The sequence below is a fragment of the Vidua macroura genome, chromosome 1, assembly GCF_024509145.1.
Source record: "Vidua macroura isolate BioBank_ID:100142 chromosome 1, ASM2450914v1, whole genome shotgun sequence".
Lineage (NCBI taxonomy): Eukaryota > Metazoa > Chordata > Aves > Passeriformes > Viduidae > Vidua > Vidua macroura.
In genome coordinates this window covers 108,223,048-108,250,792 of record NC_071571.1, presented here as the reverse complement: position 1 = coordinate 108,250,792, position 27,745 = coordinate 108,223,048, and the positions used below count along the sequence as shown (strand labels likewise).

At 39.9% G+C, this 27,745-nt stretch overlaps 1 protein-coding gene across 1 annotated transcript in view; it reads left to right on the top strand.

Annotated features, from left to right (window-relative positions):
* The window catches only part of ZNF521 (zinc finger protein 521), a 202,225-nt gene that overhangs the window by 69,562 nt on the left and 104,918 nt on the right, over positions 1 to 27,745 (top strand). The window contains exon 6 of the mRNA XM_053979506.1: positions 23,234 to 26,586. Coding sequence (XP_053835481.1) covers positions 23,234 to 26,586 — 3,353 coding nt within the window. The remainder of the gene's footprint in view (positions 1 to 23,233; positions 26,587 to 27,745) is intronic.

Sequence of the window (27,745 nt, the reverse complement as noted above, 5' to 3'; positions counted from 1 at the left end):
CCACCATCTTCTTGCTGATGGGCAAAAAATTGAATAGGAAATCATCTAAATCCCAGCTGTGAAATCTGTCTGTGGGAAAAAAATACATTTACCAGTGTGCTTACATCTGCTTTCCAATAACTTCTAGAATTTCTCTTATCATCCACTCCACCTCCCCAGCCTTTGTTTCTTTGCTGTATTCGTCTTTTCTTACTTTGTAGAATCTACACAAATCAGACAAGGAATAAATGCGTTGTCCTGTACATAGAACATCATAAACACAGATTTCATGCTGCTTTTTTATCAACACCATTACTTAAATCAGTTTTATATCTTCAGATAGCCTGTATAAATATTTATTACTTGCAGTATTTATTACTTGCAGTATTTTCATCTTGCATTTTAGTAACCTAAGGCAAAGTTTAAATGTTAACAAGTAATCCAACTGACTGGCCAGTGCATGGCTGAACACATTTGTGTACTGATTTTGAATAGGAGGATGTTAACAGAGGTACCCATCTGTGTACCTTGTGCGTAGCAATGAATGAATGGTATGCATTTGTTCCTTTGTTTAACAAAATTTATAAAATCTTTTGGAGGACAATAATGGAATTTCTATGCTTGGTCACAAGGTACAAGTGTAATTTTTTTTTTCTTTTTAGTTATTCTGCAATGCCTAAATTGTCTCTTCCAAGCAGCTCCACTTCCTGTAGTTTATTCTCTCAGTTTGCTCAGATGTCCTGGTGGTTATGCTGGATATGAGTTCTGATGGCTAGTCCTTCTTCCAGAATCACAGAGTTCTGTTTGAGTTAGTTAAATGCAAGGGTTTCAGCATCCTAAATGAAGAGCATTGACTTCTGATTGTCTCTTCTGCATCTGGGAAGGAGGAAACATGTTCCTCAGAACCATGAGACTAACTCCCATATAGTTCAGTTTCTGAACATTAAAAGGGATAAAAATAAAAACAAGAGGCACATAAAAACATTTGGGTACTCCTTGTCTCTCCTTGCTTTACAGAAAAGTTGCAATTGTCTTCTTAATTGTAAGTTTGGTGAGAAGTGTGAGTTTGCATTAGATTCTGCAGGTTGCTTTTTGAGATGACAGATGTAAATGTAGTGTAGTGATGATGACATGGATGTGAAAAGTGACAGTGTAGGGAATGCATTTATTAATTTGTGTAGAGAGAGCACCTCTGGTGAGCTTCATGATAGTGAAGTAGCCTTCTCTGCTATTGCCTTGAACGTTATGTGTTATGGAACAACATATGGACAGGAAAATGGTGTGTTCTGAGTAGATAGAGTGACTTGCTCAGTCAGATTCAAGTAATTGTAAAGAAGACCAGTAAATTTCATGTCTGAGAGAAACAGTAAAGCCCTTCCTAACAAGTAGTGCAGCCTGTTCTGGCTTTTATATTGGCACACCAGTGATTCCTATTCCAGCTGAGGTGTCAGCTGCCTGTGCTTCAGTTGAGAGGCAGAGTGACCAGGGCACCATGTCCCTGCTTTTGGCAGTCTTTAACTGAGGAGACTGATGTCCCAAAGAGAGTGAAGGATGGGAATTGAAAATATAGGGAACACCATTTCAGGTGAGATTGAGCTCTCTTAACTGTGGAACCAGACCCATGCTTAAAGAACAGAGATAGAAGGCCCAGTGACGAGTCTCCATCTGTCTCCATTGGCTGGAGTGGGAGCTGTGTTACCCTGCTGAGATTGGGCATGGAACTGTTTTATGGATATTGCTAGTGACATTAGATTTCACCCTACAAATGAAGCTGTTTCTGGGGACCTTCTGTGGAAGTGTTTCACAGTTGCACTTTATTCTCTTTTCCCAGTATTTTAACTGAGAGAGGGAGTGATTTCTCTGGCTTCAGCTCACCTAGTTTAGTAACATCATCACAGTTTAGTAACTAAAATGACTTTCTACAAGAAACAGGAAAACAAAATGATGAGTTCATGAGTAACATCAGGAAATTGTACTTTACATTTAAAATATACCTTTACTATTTCCTCTCATTTTCTGGTTCTTCATATGGTGGGCTGCCTTTCTCAACCATGATTGCAGACTTTTCTACATGAGAAGCAAAATCAGAAGCAGAGTGTGCCCATTCCTCTCTGGAATATAAAACAATCCTAATAGCTCCCTTCATCCAGGTCATAAAAATATAGTTTTTTATAAAAGTATTTTATTAGTATGACTCATTAGAGAAGATTTCGTTGTCCATACACAAAGTTGCTGAATAATCATAAATAAAATGTTTAATGATTTTGAGGTTGAGATAAATAAGTGGGTTTGGTTGATATCAAAGCTCTAAATGTATTTTCTTTATTGCTGAATGACTGTAATAATCAATTTAATTTTTGTATTAACATGAATAACCATTGCAAAACTCTTGCTAAGAGCAAGTTGCAGGAGGTTTGGTGGTCCATTCTTTGCAGCATGCTGAATGGTTGAGAACAAGATGAGCAAAATTGATGCTGTGTGTGATAAGAGTTATCTGACTCCTAACCTATAACAATTGGCTCAAGAGAATGTACAACTCAGAGGTAGCTATAGGACATTTTAATGACAATTTTATCATATCCTTTATCCTGAATTTTGGCAACTTTCATTTAAAAATATATTTTCTTGCAGTTCCTATTGTAGTATCAGTGTTTCCACTTTGAACATTCAACCCTGATTTGATCTGGGGCTGTTTTGCAGTTGAAAGCTGTATGCTTTTTTCATTCAGAGAAAAAAATAGAATGAAGAGTAAAAGACATATAATTTAGTGATTTTTTCAATAAATACAGGAAACTGTGTGCAATGAATGCCTAGTTTTTATGAACTGGAACTTTAAATCATAAATAAAATGTTAATTTGTAGACATGTGTAGTTGTGAAGCAGATGGAAAAATAGAAATGTGCTGGAAAAGTAGGTATTTGCAGAAGCTAATGAAGTTAATTGGTCTCATTTGGCTACACTATTTTCCCAAATCCCCCAAAGACTGGGCTTTTTAATTCTTTAATTAAAAATGAGTAAGGTATGCTAATATTATAACCTTTACTTTTTTCCAGCTTTCTATATACATACATCTTATTAATAGAACCACCCTTAGCAGTTCAATATTAGCAAGCACATTAATAATCTGGAAGTTCTAAGGAGGGTGCCAATATTTTGAAACAATAATTAAAAAATTAGCAATCCATGAGTTAATATATGCTTTAAAACCTTAATTATTATTTCCTTTTCCTGTTTCTACATGATTACAAAGAAAGGATCTGTTTTTCTCCAATTTAGAGAATGTAAATTAAAGTACACAGAACAGTTTTGTCTGTGGAAGATTTTAATTTTAAATAGAAATATTTAAACCAATTTTGATTAACAGGGTTGCAGGCTAAGTCTGCAGCAAAATACTGGGAACTGGCAATGTCAGTGAATTGATACACAATTACATGAGTTCCCCTAAACTCTTCTTTACTTTCATGATGGGAGGGAAATACTGGAAAATAGACGTTCTCCTTGCTAATGGGCGGGCATTGGAGAGAAGCAGCTCAGTCCCTGTCCTGTACAATGGGGTGTGGGCGTGCAGTGAGCATCCACCACTGCAGCCCAGGCACTGCTGGCTGAGGGATCACCTGGCCCTCCCTTCCATATGAACTCTTCTGTCTCTGGATGATTGACTTTGAGCAACTACTTATGGTTTCAAAGGATTTGGATAATGTTACACTGTAGGGTTGGAAATCTCTTTGAATACTAGGTTGCAAAGGGGCAAAGACGTAGTTTCAACGCATTTATTAGGCCCTGGCTGTAGAAGCGAGGAACAATAAACCATCTTTTTTTTAAAGTTAAGAGATCTTGGAACAGGCTGCTCCAATAAATCCTGGGTTTAAAAAGTGAGGTACATGCTGCAGTGCTGAAGTTGTTTATTCATCTGGAGTGTATTAGACTCTTGATTAATAAGAAGACATCTGCAATTTTACATAAGAAACAGAGCGGGCAGTTTGGCAGTTGTAAATGGAAATGGGGAAAGAAGAGCCAAACCTATACAAACTTGTCTACTCCTCACTGCCATTGATGTTGACAATAATCATTACTACAGTGGTTAAATATATATATTGATAAAATGTTTAAATCTGAAAGGCTCAGCAACCATTTTTACAAGAACTACACATCTTTAAGAACTAGTAGCTTTTCAGTCAGCTCTATAAAAATGGGAAGTCATCTTTGTATATCTAATCTGATCTCACAGGTCTCATACAGACATCTGACAGAAGTAACATATTTGACATTGAGTTTACACTGATGCAAGACTGATGTAGACTTAATTCTTAATGTTACCTTACATCTCTCCAAAATCTGTGAGCAAAATCATCAATAGACAAGTAGCAAGCCTGTCAGAGACACTTTTGTAGGAACAATCTTGTATCTTAAATTTAAGAATGCTTTAAAAAACATCCAAGTAAATAGGGCAAAAACTGTGTAAAACTCTGAAAAAGAAACTGTTGTCTAACACATCCAATGAGTGAGATGACTGAGAGCCTCAGTGAAACCTAGCAAGGTTTTGAGGGGTTTTTTGTTTTGTTTCTGGTGTGCTTAACTGTGCAAGTCTATAATTTGGTAGTGAAAATAGAACTGTTGTCAGCAGAGTTTCAGACAAATTGGTTCTCAGTTAGAAATTGATTGGGAGGGCCAACAAGCAAAGCATTAGTATTTATTTCAGGAAGTCACATGCATTGTTAATAATCCATAAAAAGGCAAATTCTGAACAATTGAACACCTCATTCCAAAAAAAAAACGTTGATAATATGACTCAGATGGTAGATCAGCACTTTTTGCAGTAGAAAATGACAAGTTAGTTCTTGCCAGAGAACTCTTGATTAGGAGTACAGGAGTACAGGAAATTTTCAATATTTAGTGTTGAAAACTTGACCAAAACAATCTGATCCTCTTGGCACTGTGAGCTTAGTCAAAGTGTAGGGCAATGGTGAAAAAATGAGAGGAACTAGAGACACATCTGAAAGTTTTCCAGGGTTGGCTATAAAGCAGGACTTCATTAAGTTCATAAAGTAGAGAGTACACAGGAATCATTCTGATCCTTTTGTAAGCCATCTATCTGCCTTTCATGACTCCATACATGTTTGTAGCAACTCTTAATAAGGAAATGTAGGATTAGCAAAAAAATGCATGCTGGTTAGCCTTCAAGGCAGTTACATCTGGAAGTGGGGAGCCATGCCACATGATCAAGCTCTTTACAGACCATGTGCGAGTACTTCTGGTGCTTGTGATAAGGCCATTAAATGCAATTTAAGGAGGTAAGGTGTAGGAGTTACCTACACCCGAACGCACTGAGACCTGGTGTCCTACTATGTAATGAGCCACTGTGCATCTCATTTTAGCTGAACCATGAGAGAAGCAAAGTTTGGCCATCAGTGCCATCAAAAACATTGTTTTCATGGCATTTCCTTAATCATCCTGCTGGGTCAGATGAGAGTTGTGCTGCAGTGGTACCCTTCAAGTTACCTCCAGCCAGTCAGCTGGCTAACAGGGACAGAGGTAGGAGCAGAGTGCTCTCTGGGAGGAGCTTGCATGTTTGGAGTGCAAGCTGTGGCTCGGTTCACCTTGCAGGCTTTTCTGGAAGTGTGACTTCAGAAATACGAGTTTGTTTATTTTTGATCAGGAATTAGTTAAAGATGTAATGTACATCTTAGGGTCTTTTTGGATATACCTTTATTTATTTTTATGTATGTATAAAATTACACGTACCCATTCTATTTCATATATATGTTAGCTTTCCATATAGTCACTTCTGAATGCATTTTGTATATCCAAGTTAGAGTTTAAGTATTTGTACTTGGTTAAAAAATGGTTTAGAACTAATTGTTTCAAAATGAAATCACAGTGTGATTTTGCTGAAAATACTTGTCTGTGGGAAGTTAAAGAAATCCTACAAAGGCTTTTTTTAATGTAACTTGCTGAAGAGCAAGAACTGTCATGGTAGCATATAAATGGGGCAGATGGAAATATCCCCTTGAGGCTATGGGACTTGAGTTAATAAAGCTTGAAAAGTTACCATAATTTTCACTTTGTATTTTCCTCATGAACCCAAGTAATATAGCTCATTCGTTTTGAATATTACCACTAGACTCCCAAGCAATAAGTCTGATTTTCTTAAACCCTGCTTCTAATCAGATCCAGACCAAAGCTAAAATGCTTGTCCCATTAAAAGTTAATAGCAAAAATTCCATTGGCTTCAGCAGGGCCAGGATTTTATTCTGAGACTTTGGATTTTAGTGTATTTGTTAATGTAAGTTAAATTAAACAGTGTAGTGTTCGAAAGGTTGGCCAGTTATTTTTCTGCTAATCCTTCTCTGTATCTTTTGGATGCATCTGCTAATATTTCATTGATATAAATATCTTGCTAGAAGTTTCCTCAGTGTGTTCAGTACATCATGCCTGTAACACACAGAATATTAGCTTTTTTTGCTATTAAATGCATGAGGAAAGGGATGAATGTAGTTGAGCTTATGAAAATGATCACTTAGGTTTAAAATCTTCATGTAATATGAATAGGAGCTCATGAGCTAAGGAGCTCAGGAGCTAAGTCAGGGTCACATATTCTCTGTACCTCACATAAGAGAATCTGAGGTGATGCAAACTGCCTCTTCAGAGGAATGCAGTTTTTAGTTTGTGAGGGAAGTCAGCAAATTAGAATATTTCAGAGGCAGTAATTCGTATGAAATAGCAACAGAGATCTAGAAGCTTTCTGTGGAAATAAAATGGTCCAATGTGGGGATGATAAACCTGGGCTAAAGTAGCAGACTTTAGGGTCAAGGAACAAAAGCCAAGTAATTATGTAGAAAATTTGAGGAGAATGCAGCCTTTCTTCAGCCATCCCACCCTCTAAGCAGCAGAGAGAATGTTGTACCAGTGCATTCTAAAATCCCAGCTCAAGGCTGAATAAAATGAAGAAAACAGATCCTGCCGTAATAAGAACACATGTAAAATTCCTGGAAATGTTTCCTGTTACAGGCTGCCTGGTTAGTATAGGCTGCCTGCACATTGGTACAAAGTCAGCAATTGTCTGATGTTGTTCATATTTCTTTTTGCCAGGAAGATGAAGATCAGACCGGAAGGTTATCGGTCTCCTTTGCAGTCATGTTAGGATCAGAAGGAATAAAAAAACTAATTGTCTTGATTGCATTTCAGATTGTTTTGATTGGGATTATGCCCATGAGATAAAAAGCCACAAAGCAGGCTTTTTTTTCTGCCACAGTAAAAGCCAGGGAAGAGCTTTTGCTTTGGAGTTGATACAGAGTAGTCCAAATAATGTCCTGCAAGCCAGATCCAGTCCGCAGCGTGATTCTTCCCAGATTACCAATTTTTTGAAGTGACCCTGTGTTGGGACTGTAGCTCGGCAGGAACAGCTGTTACTGGCTCCTCCGGATGGCCAGGATGCTCCTAGTGTACCCTTCACTCCCCAGCTCTACTCTCCTCAAGCTGCCACTGTGTCCATGTTCTGGGTGAGGGCTCCTGTCCCATGACTACAGACCCTGTCAGGTATCCAAGGAGCTGACCCAAAAGTGGCATCTGGCCAAGAGCAATTAAATGATTGGACCAAATGGGTAATACCTTATTCCAAGATGAGTATTTGCTGTTTTTCATAAGGCAGTCTTCCATTGCATCTCTCTCTTTTTTTTTCCCCTGTCTTTATGTGGGATGTGAGTTATCAGGGGAGTTAGAGGTTGCAGTTCCATTAGCTGGCTGGAGACATTTGCAATATGTGATATTTTCATTTGGTCTGCTCTGAGCTGTTCTTGCTTACAGGAGGTCTGCAGTATATTTGCAGGCATGTAACATATGCCTCCAGTAGACATGTTTCAGAGGACTGAAACTGGTAGTAGCACAATGTCTACAAGGCTGTGGAAAATGGGGAGAAACACTTAGTCCATATGCCTTGAGGCTGCCTTCTTAATGGGCTTGAAATAAAGAAGCAGGAAATGTTCTAGTGTTCTGGGATGCAGAGAGACACATTTTCAGGTTAGTACAAGATCCATGTTGGGAGTATTATTGACCGGCATTGTTCCTTCCCCAGCAAGAAGGGCCCTGGTTCTACGTCCTAGTGATGAATTTCCAGCTTATTTGAACAGTTTGCTTATTTATCTTGGACAAAGACCACACTGCAGTCATCTGGGCTAGACTACTGTAATGTGCTCCTAATTGTTTCTCTTGAAATTGATCCGGAGCCTCTTTGGGGTGGATATATTAAAAATACAGCCCTGTCCATGTAGCTGTTCAAATTTTAATCCCCTGGTTCTTGGGCAGCAGCCTTGCACCCCATGTCCCTGTCTGGCAGTTGCTCGCGGTTGGACATGGCTTTCTCTCCCTGGGCTGAGTCAGACACAGGCCGAAGGCAAGGCTTTCTTGTCCTCGGTTGTGGAACTCCCTGCCAGAGCCCCTTGCTGGCTGCCTTTAAGGCAAGCTGCAAGCCCTGTTTATTTCAGTTGGCCTATCCATGACTGTTTTATGGGCTCCCTACCTTTGTTTTTGCATCTGCTACCCTTTTGTTTTTCTCTTTCCTCTAACTAGTCAGGAATTGAATCTTTTGGGGCTGGCAGGTCCCTTTTGAATTCTGTGTGTATAGCATATTGTAACCTGCTATTAGATTTTGCTTTTTACTTTTACTGTTTTGCATTTGGCTCTTTATGCTACTTGGCTTGCAATTGGTGCTTTAGAAAAGATCAAATAAATATATCATTTTGTCAAGTCTTATTTTGTATGAGGGTTAAATCCAGTATCCAAATATAGAAAAATGTGTTTGTGGGGAAACTTAGTACTGAGAGAATTAGAGAGAAAGCTCCAATTAGAAAGCAAGCTGATTCCATGCCATTTGCTATGCCATGTTTTCTTTAAGAGAAAACTTCCACTGTAATTAGCAAGAAAGTGCAGCCTACCGGCCAATACATTACCTAACACAGAGCCTGCTATTCAGTCTTAGAAATAGTTTGTGCTTTTATATGCTCCTGTGGAGACTGGCGATACTGTGAAGTCCAGTATCAGCAAAACAGGAGTCTAAACACGAGCAGAGTCAGGAAATCTCGTACAATAGATGATAAATAGTGATTTGGTTCATTGGCCACTTCAGGAGGAAGCATGTAAATGTAATCGTGGAATACAATGGTCTGTGCTTCAAATTTAAGCACTAGAATTAAAGTGTCTGTTTTCCATCCTGGACAAATAATTTAGCTGTTACATACATACCCCGTGTACATGATGTTTTTATTTATGTTATGTGGGCTGCCACGGGATCAGCAGAAGTTCAGGTCTTTGTTTTAGAAACTGCATAGGACTCAGCAAAAACCTCACATTGAGATAAGTCTGATAACATCAACCAGGGGAATGAAACAAACAACTAGGAGGAAGAGGAAATAGCAGCCAAGTGCTGTACAAAAAGCAAGGGTCTTAGTTCAAATATTGTCATCTGAAAATGGTTTATGGGTACTAAAACAGAGGAGTGAGCCCAGGGGTAAGGTCATGCCACTTTGCTGAGCTTTGGGAATCCAGGAAGTTACATATCATCCATCTAAGGAAGTTCCACTTGTAAAATACTATCAAAGCCCAAGTCATTTAGGGCAGCTTGGTCCTGCAAAACATTACATTTATTAATCACTTGACTAATCCACATTAATCAGTACAGCCTAGTAGCAAAATTATTAATCAGCTTGCTGAACTGAGCAATGTTGCTAAGAAATGAGCCTACTTGGAATTTTAAAATTTATGAAAGACTGTAAAGCAAGATGACTGGAAAAGATGCAAAATCTCCACAAAATCAACTTTCATCTCTCATCTCACTGTTTCCATTGCATCCACCACCAACAAGACCAAAAACCTTGATGCAGGTTGGTGTTCAGAAAGTAAAGTATTCCTTCTGTGTATGTGGGAAAAGTGTCTCCCCTTCCCAAACACAAACACAGAGAGAAAAATAAAACTAAAAACAAAAGTAAATGTGTGAGAGGGGAATGTAAGTATTTGTTTCTTAATTGTGAGGAGGATAGTTTTTAGGCTTTTAAGAATAGAACATGTAAATGAGTGCAAAAACAGCATACAACAACCCATCCAGAAATATGAATGTGATCAAAACATGTAAGATACATTGGGAGATGTGTAAGTCTTTTCAAGAAGCCTCAGGGGACTCAAGAGAATAATCTGGTGTATATAGCACAGCCATCTCACTTGAAGCAAGGAAAAATAAGGCAAAGGGTAGTAAACAAAGTTTGACACATATATTTCAGTACTGGAAGTAATAAATAATGGTTGTTGGTGGGAGCTGAGTGCTTTACTGACAAGAACAAGATGGCAATAACTAACTTGTCCCAGATGGAGAACAAAATCTATTTTCTGTAGATGGATGACTAATTAAAAATGTCTGAACATCAACAATTATAAAATGGGGAGAAGTATCTTGGCTGTTAATGCTATTTCTACTACTTCAAAATGTGTGTTTTCCTTACATTTCCTTCAAGGAGTCACACAGTCCTCTGCTATCTTCAGACACTTGTGCCTTCTGTGGCACTTTGGGCTGCAAATCTTCTGATCCTGTCCTGATCCCAGAGGAAATGAAGCAGTGGTTCTGTTGAGGAAAGGCCACTGCTTTCTAGAGCAGGTTGATGACACAGGCTATTGAGTCCTTACAGAGAATTGTTTGTCTTCTGGTTTTAGATGGCTTTAATTTCTCCAAATTACTCCTTGAATAATAGGAAAAAGGGCAATTTGAATTTCAGTGACAGATTGGACATAACAGGTTGCAACTATTAGGTCTAATTTTACCATACTGAGAAATAAAATTGCCTAAACATAAACATCGATCACTGATGCAGTAAATTAATTTGTACAGAAAAAGTAGTTTAACTGCAGTGCACATTAAACATAGAAAATTTTCAAAATTACAGCTCTCTGAATTAATTTGTACACTTGTTTATGTGTTAAAAGCAAAGCGTACCTTTTTTAATTTTTTTTTTCTTTCTCTTTGTGAATTTGAATTGTGGAAAGCACAGACAATCACTGACTGCTGTTTTTTTTCTTTTTCCCCCATTTCTGATCAGGTTAATAGACATACTAAAGACCTATTTTAAGTGTTTCATTCTAGCAAGTAAATTCAGTATTTCAATAGGTTTGAATTATGCTTTGTTAAGAACTGGTGATGTCATATAATTAAAAAATTTACGAGTTGGTTCAGCAATGAGTTTACATTCAAATGTGTCCTCAGGCTTATTTAAACTGTTGAAGTCTTCCAACCTGTTTCGCAAAAAATGTCATCTTCCTTCTACTCCCAAAAAAATCTATACATACTGCTTCCCCACATTTTAATGTGGTATCTAGAGACTTAACATAGATGCTAGCCAACTTTTCTTCATTATAGCAGTTGCTATTTTTAATATGCTTATTGTTTTATAAAGTGGAACAGAACATGCCCTTCTTGAAACTATGGCTGTAACGTTACTGATCATATGCACTTGCCAGTGCATATGTAAGCTGGATAAAGGTTGCCTAAGTCACAGTGGAACAGGATCTGCCAATGTGGCTTATTTTGATGGTATCTGGTGTCTACTGTTTTCAAGGACAGTGGTTCGATTCAAACACAATTCTGATAAGTGGCAGGTTTTCATGTCTTTAATGCCCTGACAAGGGCATCACTCTCAAGAGAGGGAGGTGAAACCATTTGGATGAGAATTTCTTCCCCTCTCCTTTGTGCTGACTCACCAAGATAATGGACAATTAATAGTGAACCTTCTCTGCAGGGAAAGTCTAGGGTTATCACTAATAAAAAATGCTCATGAAGTGTTTGGACACAAAAGGGGGAGAAAAATAAACGTAAAAATGCAGGAAGCAGGACCAGCACAAGGCTCAATCTACAATATGAATTTTTTTCATCTGAAATTATGGTGAATGATTTTCCACTAGCAGCAGCTGCAGCTTTTAGACCTGGCTCATTTCTTGTGAACTGTGAAAAGAAAGGACAAGATGAATGTTTTTGTTTTGTTTTGGGTATTTTGGTTTTTTGTTTGTTTGTTTGTTTGTTTTAGTTTTTGGGGTTGTGGGTGTTTTGTTTTGGTTTTTTTTTGTTTGTTTGTTTGGTTTTTGTTTTTTTGGTTTTTTTGTTTTTTGTTTTTTGTTTTTTGTGGTAAGGGAGAAAGCTGGCTTGTATATTTTTTAGAGACACCAGTTAGTAGGTCTGACTGCTCTTAGTTACCAATCACCTCATGCTGTAAAATTTTTCCTGGTAGGATAAGAAGGAACAATCTAAATAAATTGCTCTTCATCTTATCTTCTGATCCAAGAGCAGGTTTGCAGGATTCTCTTCAGGATTACTTTCATCCTCTTTGCTTACATTCAGACTACATGTGAGATCAGTTTCCTTTTCTGAAGAGTGCACACTTCCCCTTGCTCGTGGGGAAGGCTCACAAATGGTGAGTCCATGCAGCCCTCAGTTTTTGCTTCACTGGGCAATCCTGGCAACTCTCAGATGCTCCCATAACAGCCTGCTGCCCCTGAGGTCACCTGGAGAAGGAGTTGCTGGAGGTCAGCAGTGCGCTGCTCACATTTACAAGTCAACAGGCGGACTGCCCTGGGGATTATTGCCGTGGCTGTACCTGTGCTCGCGGTTTAGCAAGCGATGATGCGATTGTGTGCCCCTGTTGTCCAAGTAAACACAGAAAACATGTACAGTGTTTCCTGGAGTTAGACAAACCAAAGATTAGTCTAAACTGAGAGTGGAACAGGTTAACTGATCTTTCTCTACCCTAAGCTTTCATTTGTCCCTCGAAGCACTGAGCTGTCAATAGAGTGTACAGACAGATAAGTATAGGTTCTCCTCAGCCTGAAGAGATCTGTCTGATAAGATGGCCTTAAAAAAGAGAGAGAGAGAGCAGTACGTTAACTGCTTTGACTGCAAAATACCCCCTGGTAGCCAGAGATAAGACACCTTGAGCTGCTCAGAAGACCTTAGACAGGATGTAAATGAAGCCAATAAAAAAAAAAAAAAAAAAAAAAAAAAAAAAAAAAAAAAAAAAAAAAAAATTCAAATCCAGTCACTATTCTGCTGTGCCCTTATTTCCAGCCCTGACAGCAAAAAGCTTAATTTACTGTATTTCACACCAGGCTTCCATTCTACACTGAGGAAGCTACAGTTGGGTTGTTTAAGATATAGGCTTTAATAAAGTGGAGATCTCTTCATTTTTGGAGAGGCCTCTATGTCAGACACTTTATCATGCATTTCAGCAGGCTTTGGTGAATGGAAATTATACAGAAGAGAAGGAAAATTCTGCCTTTTACAAAGAATTTCACCTTCTCATTTTTATAATTTAATCATTCAAATAAACCTGTATTAACATGAAAGGACTGAGTGAAGCATATTCATATTTTAAATGCAACTTTTACCATGCAAAATTCCACATAGAGGGACTGATACTCTGCAAGATAAGCAGACAGTAGGTGTGACAGTTTACACGTTACATCTTCATAACACGATTTGGTCTTCTGAGCACTGTGGACTGGGAAATTCGTTAGGTTTCCCTTACAGGCTAGACCACCTGTATATTAATGGAAGCCACACACACCTGCCAACCTGTGCCTGTCCCATGGCATAGACATCCACATATGTTCCCATTCAAGCAAACCTGGGGAAAATGAGGGTCAGGAAGAAAGGACTGTCTTACACAGCATTTTGACTGCATTGAAAAGGCTCCCAAGACATGTTGCCCTCAGTGTGACTATGCTGCACTAGAGTTGGTATAAGCATTTGCCTGCCATCCTGTTAAAAAAAAAAACAAACTAGGTTATCTTTGCCCCAGGACATCTTTTTTAACAGCTGGGCAGCACATCTGCACTAACAGTCAGATATAAAACAAGAGAGACTAAAATGGGATATAGATGGACTATAAGAAGCTAAATAGAATTGGTTATCCAAAGCTTACCTTCCTGGGTTTATCCCACTTTGGAAGGCATCTCTTATTTTCATGAAAATTTCTCAGATTGCTGTGGTTTGGTAGTTTGTGCAAACCATCCTAGTGTGAGCATCTGGGTACCCACTGCCTTTGATCAGCCTGCTGCATGGAGAGTGTCATAGTAAACCCAGGATTTGTTGGGCACTTTCAGCAGAATGTCTTCCTTACCTAGGGGCCAAGTAGGTAAAGTATTACATAGCACGAGGCCTTGATTCAGTTCTCTTGAGTATCATGAGGGGATTCAAAGTCATGTTTCCTGCCTCTGAGCAGTGGGTCTTAAGTTGTCCCAAGGTCCCTTCTCCTGGAAGCTGGGCATGCTGAAGGAAAGAGTATCCTATTCATAGAACTGCTAGGAGCACATTTGAGAAGGAACTTGTTACCCTGTGGAGAAGTATACTCATTTAGTCCAGGGGTTCTTGCAGTCTGGAACTCATGCTTAAGTTTATTTTTGTTTTTATCCAGTGCCTTTTTAATGTATAAAGAGCCCAGTACTCCCCTTTCCCAACTGAGTGCCCAAGCTGCGAGGCTGCAGACCTTTTCCTGGTTCCCCCCCAGGGCCCCATGAATCCTGCCTTCTTTGCTTCTTGGGCTCCTGGAGACACCTAGGTCTCTTTGCAGATCTAGGTCCAGGAGTTTTCACCTGTGTAAATAAGACCTCCACCACATTTCTGTCATTCTAAGAAATAAGCAGTTCTGTGTTTATTTACTGTATTTAATTCTAGCACACTGTAAAATAACACTGATGTGTTTTTGAAAGCGTTAACTGCCTGCACTGCTTTTGCTTGATCTTAATTTCCTTTTACTTTCCATTTCCTTGAAAAGATTTTTAGATATCTTTGCCTTGGTTTCTTTCAGATGCAATTATTGACTCCCTTCTTTCTCTCTACCCTGTATTTCTTTCTTCTGCTTCTCCACACATTATCTTCCTTCTTTTCTCTGTCCTAGTTTAGCCCCCTCCTAACTGCCTTGCTGTTGCTGTTCTGATCTAAAGGCAATGAGGCAAAGAATTGGGGTGGTTGAAATACAGGCACAAGTGGAACGGACAGACATACATGATAAAAAATGGGGGACCTTCATAAGTAAACTCTAGATTAACTGAAAGAAGGGAGATGCTCAAATCAGGACCCAAGGTGATGCTTGTCATCTCAGGGGATTCTGCTTGCAAATCCCGCCCAGAGGCTCCATCTTTTGTCTGAGCCTTCAGCTAGGGACTTTTTGACAGCCTGCCCTTCTCCCCTCAGGGTCCTGCAGCTGTGTGGGAATGGGGACTTAGAGGGCAGCTGTGAAGCAGGGTCGCCTTCAGCTCTTAGGGCCTTCAGCTCTTAGGGCCTGATCTTCTGGACCATTTGATTTTGGGAAGGAAAGAGAAATAATGACATTTCTCTGACTTAAGGCACACTCCTTTTGTTGTGACCTGGGAAAGGAAGAAACTGTCAGCTCGTTTTAATACCTATATATCTTGAAAGTTTGACGGGGACTGCATTACAGGGACTGCTGTCTCTGAGGCTTTCAAAAGGAGCTGCAGCGTGGGGGAAGATTGGAGGGAGAGGGCTTTTGGTCCTATTCATGATGTTGCCTGGGGGAGAGCACAACACAGTGAAAACAGAAGGCAGAGAGTCACTGGGGTCCAGTGAAGAACTCTGAACTGTTATCCCCTAGTCATTTGCTGTTCTTAATAAGCAGTACAAATACTGTTATTGGCACAACAAATTATAATAATTATTCTCTAGCAAAAACCTGATTGACTGAATCACTACTTTCAGTTCATGAGGTTTTTAATATACAGGTTCTTAGGAGGTCATTATTATGTGCATGTTTGCTGGAGTATCTGAATGGGCTTTTGCCCTGCCATTATCTTGATTTTAAATGCAATTATTCTCAGGGTGTTTTTTTCTGACCCTAGCTTCAGATGGAACAAGCCTGGTGGTCTCTGACTCATACTGTACAAACAAACAAAAACAAAGACTAAAAGAAATAGCAACTTAACAGGGGAAGAAATACAGTGTAAATGTGTTTGTCACATTTAAGCAGTGGACAAATGAGCTAATTTGAATCGCTTAGTGCTTGTACAGTCACAACTAAACAACCCCTGTAAATTAATTGTGTGACATGCGATTCCCAATTATGTAAAGCAGTATAATAAGCTGTGAGGATGGTAACTGTCATTAGTTATATGTACAGGAGTGTGGAAAATTACTTATGCTTTCTCTTTGCCTATAGAGGCACAAAATGCCAGCTTCCTCAAACAAGCAGAAGGGTAGCTCTGTTTCTTCTAGTTGCAAATTGAGTTTTGTGTATGATTTGAAAAGTGGAGCAGAATATGAACTGCTTACATTTTCTTTAATTTGGCTGCAGAAGATGGAATTCATCGGGCTCCGTCTGTTCAAATGAACTTTAAGCAACAATCAAGGAAAACATTTATGCTCCTCTTTACATATGTAATGATAATATGTCTTCTGAAGAAGACATAATGGAGCTGGAGCCTTAGGTTACCTTAGGAGAGCAATACAGGAATGTTAACTACTTATGTAGGCATTAAAGGCATTTCATAAAAGCAAGCAGGTTTTTCCTGTGAGGTATTAAAGTGGCTTATTTGTTGTTTCTAGGAGTTGCCTTTCCTCTGATTATGAAGTTTAAAATGGGGAAACCTCCCTACCAGCTGTCTCAGTTCTTTTGGTCAGGAACCCCTGTATGTTTCTCCCCCAGTAATCTTAACTGTTAATGCATTTTAATTGGTGCTCCCAAAGCAGTTTTGAAATATTGATAGATTTTTAAAAACATCTGTAAATTATAAATAATTTTTAAAGTTCACATTTCTCTTTTGAATGCCCATTACAGAGTATTAGTTTTCAAGCCATTTAATAAGTTATGAGACAAATGAGTGAGTTTAATGTGGGGTCACTGATGTGAAAAAAATGTGATGATTATATTAAAGTTTCAGCTTTTCCAAAACTGTGTACATTTCTATTAAAAGTAAACAGAGAATGTTATGTAATAATGTATATTTTATTTAAAATTAATTAAAGACTAGTCCTACCTTCTACTTCTATTAAAAACTTCAAAACTATAGCTTCTTTGAGTGACATGTGTGTTAGACCATCACTGAAGCCATGTTAATCCTTAAATACTGTCCTTTGATCTTCTAGTTATTTAGATCTGTTCAGCACACAGCACAATATTGTTTTATTTCAGCAATATCTAACCTCTTCATTTGCTATTTGTTCACACCTGCATATTCCCCTAAGATTCCTTATCTCATTTTCAGGGTAGCCCTGCAGACAATTAGTGGTGGTAATAATATAAAATGTGGCCAGCACTAAAACCTGAAATGGCCATTACAACTAAACTATATGATATATAATAACCACTTCACTCAATTACCTGCACAAAAATGCAAGGATTTAAAACTGTGGAGCCTTATCATACATCCAGTTAACTGACCTACCTACCTGCTATTTAGTCCTTCCTTTCTTACAAATCACATTCTACCTTGTGGCATGCTGTCTGGTAAATTAGCAATGCTGTACATTTGTATGAGTTTTCCATCCTTTTCAATACAAGTGTATAAGCACATACAAGTCTCTGCACTGGCATATGAACAGGTCTTTGACTGGTGGTAGGAGAACAAATAATAGCTACAGAACAACCCAATGCATAAATGCATACATGTGCATTCACAATCCATGTGCCTGTGGCAGTATGGAGTACACAGGTTTATGTGCTGCTGCCTGGTGTACTTGATTTTTCATTTTTAGTATCTATTATCATCCTATGTAACTCATTATTTTTTACCTGTTAAAGAAACCTTGCTATTTAGTACTTTGGATGGGTTCCTGGGGGATAGTTGTGTCACCAGTCTGCCATTATTGTTATGAGAGAAAAGTAGTGAGAACATAACAGGAGGACCCAGAGCTGGGGGGTGTCTGTCCATCTCAGCTGCTGGGCTTTCTCTTTGGTCAAATCCAGCAGTTTAAGCATTTTGCCAGCTCTGTGTTTCAGGGGAGAAAGAATTATTATTGCAGGAATGGCTCAGACTGGGGAGATGCAGGTTCTGTTTCTTCCTTCACACAGATTACATTTGTAACCTGAGGCAAAGCATTCCAGCTTGTCTGTGCCCGTTACTTGAGCAGCAAAATGGGGAAAATGGAAAACTGCTGCTTACAGGATATTGAAAATATTAATTTGTTCATATGTGTAAACTCTGTTCTATCAGAGGGCCCCTATGTATTATGGCACATAAAGGTTAGCTGACATTTGCTTTAGGAATGTGGCCATTTGTCTAGTGGCAGCAAAAACATGTTTAAATCATACAGAAAAATAAGCAATGATAAAGTAAGTGCCCTGAAGTCTACTTCAGCAAAAGCATGTGTATGTCATAGACCTTCCTGGTGACTAGGTAACATCTTTCTGAAGCAGTCCTGTTAATTCAGTCAGCAGCACTAGGGATAAAACCACTTTTAAGACCTTGCGTCTGCTGGGGTTGGCACATGAGTGGCTGGCTGCTAACTCCACAGAGGTGCTTTTGTGTTCTTGTTCTTCCCCCTTCCTCACCCCCCTTTCATGGGATAACTCCTTCTGGTATTGCTTCACTTTTCTGTTAGTGAGCACTTTCCTCATCAATACTACCAAACAGGTGTTACTCTTCTACTAACTGAGTTTCCAGCTGTCCTCCTCCAACACAGACCAGGCAAAATTTGTTGTTTTGTCCTATTAGACAGACTAGAGAATTATCAAGCCTGAGATGGAGGTCTTCTTGCAGGATACGATAGTTTTGTTGCCAGAAGATGGTCAGGAAGGCCTGGCTGGCTAACAAAGACAGTCCTTCAGCTGCTGGGTGTAGTTCCAGTTTTGCATCCCCTTTGGCAGCAGCACAGAGACTGCTGCAGTGTGGCCAGCCAGCAGAATTAGGAAATAAGGACCTCTTTTATTTACTCAGGCTGCTGAATCATGGGCATTCCTGTCTGCTTGGAGAAAAGTCAGGCAGCTCTACTTTCCACTGGAAGTCTCAGGAGTGCTTGGTACTTTCATCTCAGAGTGTTCACACACTTGTTTTAATGTGCTTTATGGAAATGGTGAAACTCAGCAAGTACAGTTGGTGTAGAAAAACATCTGCACTAACTATTCACACACATTTGCATCTTTAAATAGACTTTTAGGCCTTGTAGCTGATTTTCAGTGAAGTTTTTTGGTTGTGAGTGCTAAAGCTTTCTTAGAGTCAGCGAGTGTGAAGTGACTGGTTCCAAAAATTAAAAATTTAAATGGACATGTTAAGTGCATCACACTGAAACTCAGAATACTTGCCATAACACAAAAAAGGCATTTACAGTAAGTAGCACTTAGTGAGTGCTGAAGGAAAAAAAAGGTCGATACAGAAAATATATTTTAAAACTCCATAAACACTCTGTCAAGTACCTGGAGCTCCATTCTGCCCTCAGATAGATGTGTACCACTCCTGGGAACTTGTATGTGTGCATCTGAATTTGGTCCAGAGTATTTTAAAACAGCTTGTTATAACATTAAAGATCAGATTTGTAGTGTTGACATATAGCTCAGTGTGTAGGTGTCTGCAGATTTATATACAGGCAGCTATGTGCAGAGTAGCAGCAAACTGCATTTGCTATGAGAGTGATGGGTGAAAAGGGGTTTGAAGCCCTTTACCCCAACAGCAGGTCAAACTCTACCCCCAGCACAGAGCTGGCTCTGTAGTGAGATCTGCTGGGAAGGCTGGAGTGGAGTCTGCATCCCAAGGCTCTCTGCAGAGACCTTAAGTTCAGCTCCTTCATCACAGTTTTGAGGGCCAAGGCCTGCTCACCTTGTGCCTGTGCACGTGGAGTAGCCTCAGCGTAGAGCAGCAAGTCACACTTTGCTGCCATTCTGAGAGAGACTTTCTTAGTGGTTGCACCTTAATTTTTTGGGGCAGCATCCTTGTGGGGAAGGGTGAGAGATGGCAGGACAGGCACTGCAATCACTCAAGTCCTGCGTAGCAGTAATTACCCTTAGTCAGTAGTTGCCCTGGTTGCTGTCCCCAGATCCATTCCTACCCAGACCCTGAGCTCTACAGGCACATTAGTCCATTGCACACAATGTTCCCAGTGTTCGGGTTGGAGTCTGCACAGCAAAAGTCACTGCAGTGAAACATTTTCCTTGTGGCAGAAGGACAGTTTCAAAAGCCTTTCTGTGGGTCTGTGGCAAGCTGATGGGCTTGCCTTTGGAGCCCTTTGTGTGAGGACAGCCCAGGGTGCCTCCTTCCAGAGCATGGCCCCTTCCACACAGGCTGTCCCCTGCCACACCATGCCAGGGGGTGGGGGGTGGGGGGAGTCGGGAAAGCGAGTTGGTGACATTGTTAGGCTTGTACTCAGGAAAATCCTGTTGTCCTCCACCTTGTGGAATTCCCCCTGTCTTGCTGGTTCTTCTGTAGCTCTGAGAGATTGAAAGATATTCACTTCTCAAGTTAAAAGGACACAAATCTGACTTGTGTCTTGCTTTTCTGCCTTTTGCACAAAGGGAATTGCTCTATAGAATTAATATGGGCTCTGATTAAAAAACACAATGGCAAAGTGGCACACATTTCCATTTGCCGGCTGGAAAGCAAGAACTGTCTCTGTGCTATAGTTACATTCTTCCCCCTCAGCTTTCCTTACCCTTGTAAAAAAGCTGAGGAGAATCCCAGGCAAACAAGAAGAATTGGGTGGGGGAAGGGGGCTGCCATTGCTTATGCCATGGTCACATTCCATACTTGATCCTGACCCTGCTGCCAGCCCGACAGCCTGCTGGGATCCACGAGCTGGGGGGAATAGTTGTATAATAGGTTAAACTGGGCAGGCAGTGGCCACAAAAAGGAAGTGATTTACTGCTATGTCAGTGATGGAACACTATTTATAACACTTACTATATATTCCTCTAAACATTTATACAATAATATATCATTTCTCCATAGGATATACATTTTAATACTAAATTTTGTTACGAAATATGTTGCCTAGGCAGTCACAGACTATTTTTCTTCATTCGGTTGCTTGACATAAATTCCTGTTTATCTGCCATCAGTGGGTGTATGTCAGAAATATATTGGATTTTTAAAGAACAAAAGGTTTTCCCATTTAAAAGACCTAGCTGGAAAGATGCATTTAATATAAAATTTAGAAGTGGAGAAAACGATAACGTATTTTTCTGTAAATGCTTGTTCAACTGTTTTGATCATTTCCATTTTTAGAGTCAAATCCAGCAATTTGGAAGGGTAGTACACAGATTTACATTAAAAGTCTCCTGTGAATATTGCAGTCATTAATGTACCATCTTAAAAAGTCACCTGACTGGTTTTATTTAGTATGTATGACAATGAGGAACTTTGCACATTGGGAAGCATTTTAGCAGATGACACTACTTTTGCTGGAAGGGAGGATTTTTATGTTTCCTTTTTTTTTGATAAACAAACAGCATTGTTTTTGGTTCAAAACATGGCACTCAGGCCAGGGTTGATTTTGTTATTTAAATATATACCAGTAGTGAAGATTTGTATGTAGGTAATTACAGATGTATAGTATGTGTGTGTGTATGTGTGCAAAAGGTGTGTTTAACTTGTGAAACCCTCTTCTCCAAGATGCAAACAAGAGGATAAAAACCCATGCAGTTTCCAAGTTATCCTGAAAAGCATTGTGTCAATGGGCAGGCATCCAGCAATGGTGTTGGTTGTTTTCTCAGAGTTAGATGGCTGCCATCTGGCATTGATAGTGAGATGGCGTTGTCATCAGTTTCTAGATGCAGGAAAGGAATGAATCCTCATCTGTTTCCTGTGGATAAGCAAGAGGTTGATAATCTAGTGAAATCTCTTTACCTTAAAGTAAGCAGGCTTGAAATTTGTTTATATAATATAGGCCAACTCTAACTTCTGTGGTGTTGTAGTAAATTTCTTGAGAGAAGGCTGAAGATGTTAGGAAATTTTCTACTTTGCAAGAATACCTTTAGAAAGATATTTTTCAAGGGGTTTATTGTGTCTTTTTTCTATAGTGTTACTGTAGTCAGGTTTACTTTTAAAAGGAAAAAAACCTCAAGCATTGCCCCTGGAAAGGAATGGAAGAATTATTTGAGGTAGAGTGAGCTTTCAAACATTCTTTTAATACTTTTAAAGAAGTTTTGGGTTTATCAGTATGATCACTGAAGTATAGTTATCTACATTTAAAACAAAAGGTGCAAAAACTGTACAGCACATCTCTTGAAAAAATATTTACAACTTTCCCTGTTTAGAGATGAGGTAATACCATAGATAACTAATCCGTTTATTATCAGGCCAGCATTTCTGCTTTGTCTTTTCCTGGTAACCCATAAATCTTTCAGCTTTTACCATAAATGTTTATCATTTTTCCTGTTTCCAGTTTTTTACAAGTTGCTTTGTCTGTGATCACCTCACAGTACAGGTTCTGCTGTACTGAGGAAGTTCAGCTGGCTGAGGCCTTTGCAAAAAAGGAAGAAATGGTGGGCAACCTCTTGAACTTAAAAAAAAAAAATGCTGTTCATGGCTGACCCTTGTGACACTTTCCCATTTTCCATGAACCTGGTTGTTAGTTTGTTAAATTGTTTTGAACATTTAATGATCCAGCTGCCAGCTTTCAGTAACTGAATTGTATCATTATTGGAGAAATCTGGTTGCACTTTATTAGAGAAAACATCACTGTTTATATTGTTGTCCTGTTCCTCTCTTGTAATTTTTCCTATTATTGTTTAGAATAACACCCAAGTCTGTCTCAGAAATAGCCTTTAAATGATTCCTGTGTTCAGAATCAGTTTCAAAGGAAAAAAAATACCACAAACCTGTGGCAAACAGGGCAAATCTTTTCAGTAAATATTAGGCATGTGGGTTGACTGTGTTCATTTTAAAGCATTCCTGTAATATTTTCTCCTTTCCTTTGACTCTTCAGATGCTCACATAACATGCAAATAATTTTACAATGGATACAAAAGGAACATTAAATATATTAAAATCTGCATTTTAATAAAATTGTCAATGTATAATACATATCCTGCAACTGAGAAAGAATGATAAAAAAGCAATAAAAAGTTAATATAGGCACAGAACTATTTAATAACTTCTAATGTTTTACAGTACGATAAAAATAAATGCGGTCTTGAAACTGTTGATATCAATGTAAGAAATATCCTAGTCTGAGTTTAATGTTTTAGCTATTTAGGAGTAGCAGTCCTGCGCTATTCATATGCATTTTCTAGCTCCTTTTTACTCTTGGGATTAAGCTTGTGGGCATGTTTCTTTCTCATTTCAGACGGAGTGGATGTTGAGGATGACCCCTCTTGCTCATGGCCAGCATCATCGCCTTCTAGCAAGGATCAGACTTCCCCAAGCCATGGAGAAGGCTGTGACTTTGGAGAAGAGGAAGGAGGCCCAGGTTTGCCCTATCCGTGCCAGTTCTGTGACAAGTCGTTCAGCCGCCTCAGCTACTTAAAGCACCACGAGCAAAGTCACAGTGACAAGCTCCCTTTCAAATGCACATATTGCAGCCGTCTCTTCAAACACAAACGGAGCAGGGACCGCCACATAAAGCTTCATACGGGAGACAAGAAGTATCACTGCAGTGAGTGTGATGCGGCGTTCTCAAGGAGCGATCATCTTAAAATTCACTTAAAGACTCATACGTCCAACAAGCCATATAAGTGTGCCATTTGTAGACGTGGGTTCCTGTCATCTAGTTCACTGCATGGACACATGCAGGTTCACGAGAGGAACAAAGATGGCTCCCAGTCCGCTTCCCGGATGGAGGACTGGAAAATGAAAGACACTCAGAAATGCAGTCAGTGCGAAGAAGGCTTTGATTTTCCTGAAGATCTTCAGAAGCACATTGCAGAATGTCACCCTGAGTGTTCCCCTAATGAAGACCGATCTGCTCTTCAGTGTGTTTACTGTCATGAACTCTTTGTAGAGGAAACATCCCTAGTAAATCACATGGAGCAGGCTCATAATGGTGAGAAGAAGAATTCATGCAGCATTTGCTCTGAGAACTTTCACACTGTGGAGGAGCTGTACAGCCACATGGACAGTCACCAGCAGCCAGAGTCGTGCAACCACAGCAACAGCCCATCTTTGGTAACTGTGGGGTACACATCAGTCTCTAGCACTACCCCAGATTCCAATCTCTCGGTGGATAGCTCAACAATGGTGGAAACAGCTCCTCCTATACCAAAAGGTCGTGGAAGGAAGCGGGCAGCTCAGCAAGTGCCAGATATCACTGGTCCTTCAAGTAAGCAGGCAAAAGTTACTTATAGCTGCATTTATTGTAACAAACAGTTGTTTTCCAGCCTTGCAGTTTTGCAGATACACCTGAAAACTATGCATTTAGATAAACCCGAACAAGCCCATATCTGTCAGTATTGTTTGGAGGTATTGCCATCTCTCTACAATCTGAATGAACATCTTAAGCAAGTCCATGAAGCTCCAGACCCAGCACTGATTGTTTCTACCATGCCTGCCATGGTCTACCAGTGCAACTTCTGCTCTGAAGTGTTCAATGACCTCAACACCCTTCAGGAACACATCCGATGTTCTCATGGATTTGCCAACCCTGCTGCTAAGGACAGTAATGCATTCTTTTGTCCCCATTGCTACATGGGATTTCTTACAGATTCTTCCCTGGAAGAGCATATTAGACAAGTCCATTGTGATCTTAGCAGTTCCCGTTTTGGTTCTCCTGTGCTCGGAACCCCTAAAGATCCAGTGGTGGAAGTGTATTCTTGTTCTTACTGTACCAATTCTCCAATATTTAATAGTGTTCTTAAACTGAACAAGCATATCAAGGAGAACCATAAGAACATTCCTTTGGCGCTGAATTACATCCACAATGGAAAAAAGTCCAGAGCCATGAGTCCATTATCTCCTGTAACCATTGAGCAGACCTCTTTAAAGATGATGCAGGCAGTTGGAGGTGCTCCTCCTCGTCCTGCTGGGGAATATATTTGTAATCAGTGTGGTGCTAAGTATACTTCCTTGGATGGTTTTCAGACTCATTTGAAAACACATCTTGACACTGTCCTGCCAAAACTGACCTGCCCTCAGTGCAACAAGGAATTTCCAAATCAGGAGTCACTGCTGAAGCATGTTACCATTCATTTCATGATCACCTCAACCTACTACATCTGTGAAAGCTGTGACAAGCAGTTTACTTCTGTGGATGACTTGCAGAAACACCTACTAGACATGCATACATTTGTGTTCTTCCGCTGCACCTTGTGCCAAGAGGTTTTTGACTCCAAAGTCTCCATTCAGCTGCACTTGGCTGTGAAGCACAGCAATGAGAAGAAGGTATACAGATGTACGTCTTGCAATTGGGATTTCCGCAACGAGACTGACCTACAGCTTCATGTGAAACACAACCACCTGGAGAACCAAGGCAAAGTACACAAGTGCATCTTCTGTGGTGAATCCTTTGGTACGGAGGTGGAGCTGCAGTGTCACATCACTACGCACAGCAAGAAGTACAACTGCAAGTTCTGCAGCAAAGCTTTCCATGCTATCATCTTGCTGGAAAAGCATTTGAGGGAAAAACATTGTGTTTTTGAAACGAAAACTCCAAACTGTGGAACGAATGGGGCATCTGAGCAAGTTCAGAAAGAGGAAGTGGAACTCCAGACCTTGTTGACAAATAGCCAGGAGTCCCATAACAGCCACGATGGCAGTGAAGAAGATGTGGACACATCTGAGCCTATGTATGGCTGTGACATTTGTGGAGCAGCTTACACCATGGAGACTCTGTTGCAGAATCACCAGCTGCGAGACCACAACATTCGACCTGGAGAAAGCGCCATAGTGAAGAAAAAGGCTGAGCTCATTAAAGGGAATTACAAGTGTAATGTGTGTTCTCGAACATTCTTCTCTGAAAATGGGCTTCGAGAGCACATGCAGACACACTTGGGACCAGTGAAACACTATATGTGCCCAATCTGTGGTGAGCGGTTTCCATCTCTTCTGACTCTTACTGAACATAAGGTCACACATAGTAAGAGCCTGGACACTGGAAACTGCAGGATTTGCAAGATGCCACTCCAGAGTGAGGAGGAATTTTTAGAGCATTGCCAAATGCACCCTGACCTGAGGAACTCCTTGACGGGGTTCCGCTGTGTGGTGTGCATGCAGACAGTGACCTCCACGCTGGAACTGAAAATCCACGGCACGTTCCATATGCAGAAAACTGGAAATGGTTCTGCTGTGCAGTCCACGGGACGTGCACAGCATCTCCAGAAACTGTACAAGTGTGCGTCTTGCCTGAAAGAATTCCGTTCGAAACAGGATTTAGTGAAACTTGACATCAACGGTCTGCCATATGGTCTGTGTGCTAGCTGTGTTAATCTCAGTAAAAGTGGTAGTCCAAGTGTCAACATCCCTTCAAGCAGTAACAGACAAGGCATGGGCCAAAATGAGAACTTGAGTTCCATTGAGAACAAAAGCAAGGCAGGGGGACTGAAGACTCGCTGTTCTAGTTGCAATGTAAAGTTTGAATCAGAAACTGAACTCCAAAATCATATTCAGTCAATCCACAGAGAGCTTGTTCCAGACAGCAACAGTACACAGCTGAAAACACCACAAGTATCTCCAATGCCTAGAATCAGCCCCTCCCAAACTGAAGAGGTAACCCTTTTTTCTTTGCTCTTGACACCTTCCATCCTTTTGGAAAAAATCTCCCTTTTTTCAAGCTGTCTTGTCACTTGTCATGAAATGCTTAGGCTGATCCACGTTACATTTCCATCCACAGCCATTAGCTAGTAATTACCTGTTTCTTGATATGCCTTACATCTTGGATTGAATTTTGCGGAATAGGACTTATTCCAGTCTCCCTAGGATATTGTCTTCTGTATCACTGAGGAGACCTATCTTCATGCCAGCACAACTGAGATCTGGAATCTTATCCTAACTCCCATACGCATTGGAATCCCCAGCTAGGAATTGTGCTTACGGCAGAGAGCATTAATGACAGAGGAGTAGACACAGTGAGCCAAAATGCTGGCATAAGGGGTTGATTTTTTAGAAAATATTTGTGAGCAACAAATTGAGGGTATTTTTGATAATTGTGTTGTAGACTTTCATTTTCCCCTCTTCTAGCATATTTTGGTAAAGTAGAAGTGCAATGTTAGCCTAAGGTAAATTAGGAAATCAGTCCTTTGGATGCAATTGCTTGTTTTTTTTCTTTCCGTTCCTGATGAAGAACATTTTGATATCACTGAAACACCTAGTGCCTGATGATTGAAATTCCATCACACATCATAACTTAAAAAGTACATATCAAACTCTTGAAAGATGTAATCTGCTTCCTCAGTCACCAGTGACCAAGTAATGACACCTGTATGTGGGGAGGTAAGGGGGTCGTGTACTGAGGGAAGGGAATCAGTTTTATCTTCAGAAATGTTACTATTAGAATGACTTAGAGGTAATATTTTAAGCATGGTGTCTTGCATCTTGTAATTCAGGAGGCCTAAAAACACAGCACAAGCAAATTTTAAGAAATAATAGCTTTTGTTTCAAGAAAGCTTTTAGCCTGTAATGATACAAGCATGGTGCAGCCCATTGCTATGAATGTGTATGGATACCCTGTGGCTAGGGAGCTGCTGCTCTTCCATCACCTTCCTCACTCCCTGTTTGTGAGCCCATCTGTTGGGAAAACATCTCTCAGCATGTCGTCCAACAGTGTTGTGCAAACTGGAGGGCAGGAGGGAGGCAGAGAGGGAAGACTGAGGATACACCAGCATATGTGGACCAAGAGGTAAGTATTTATGGAGCTTTTGAGAATGTA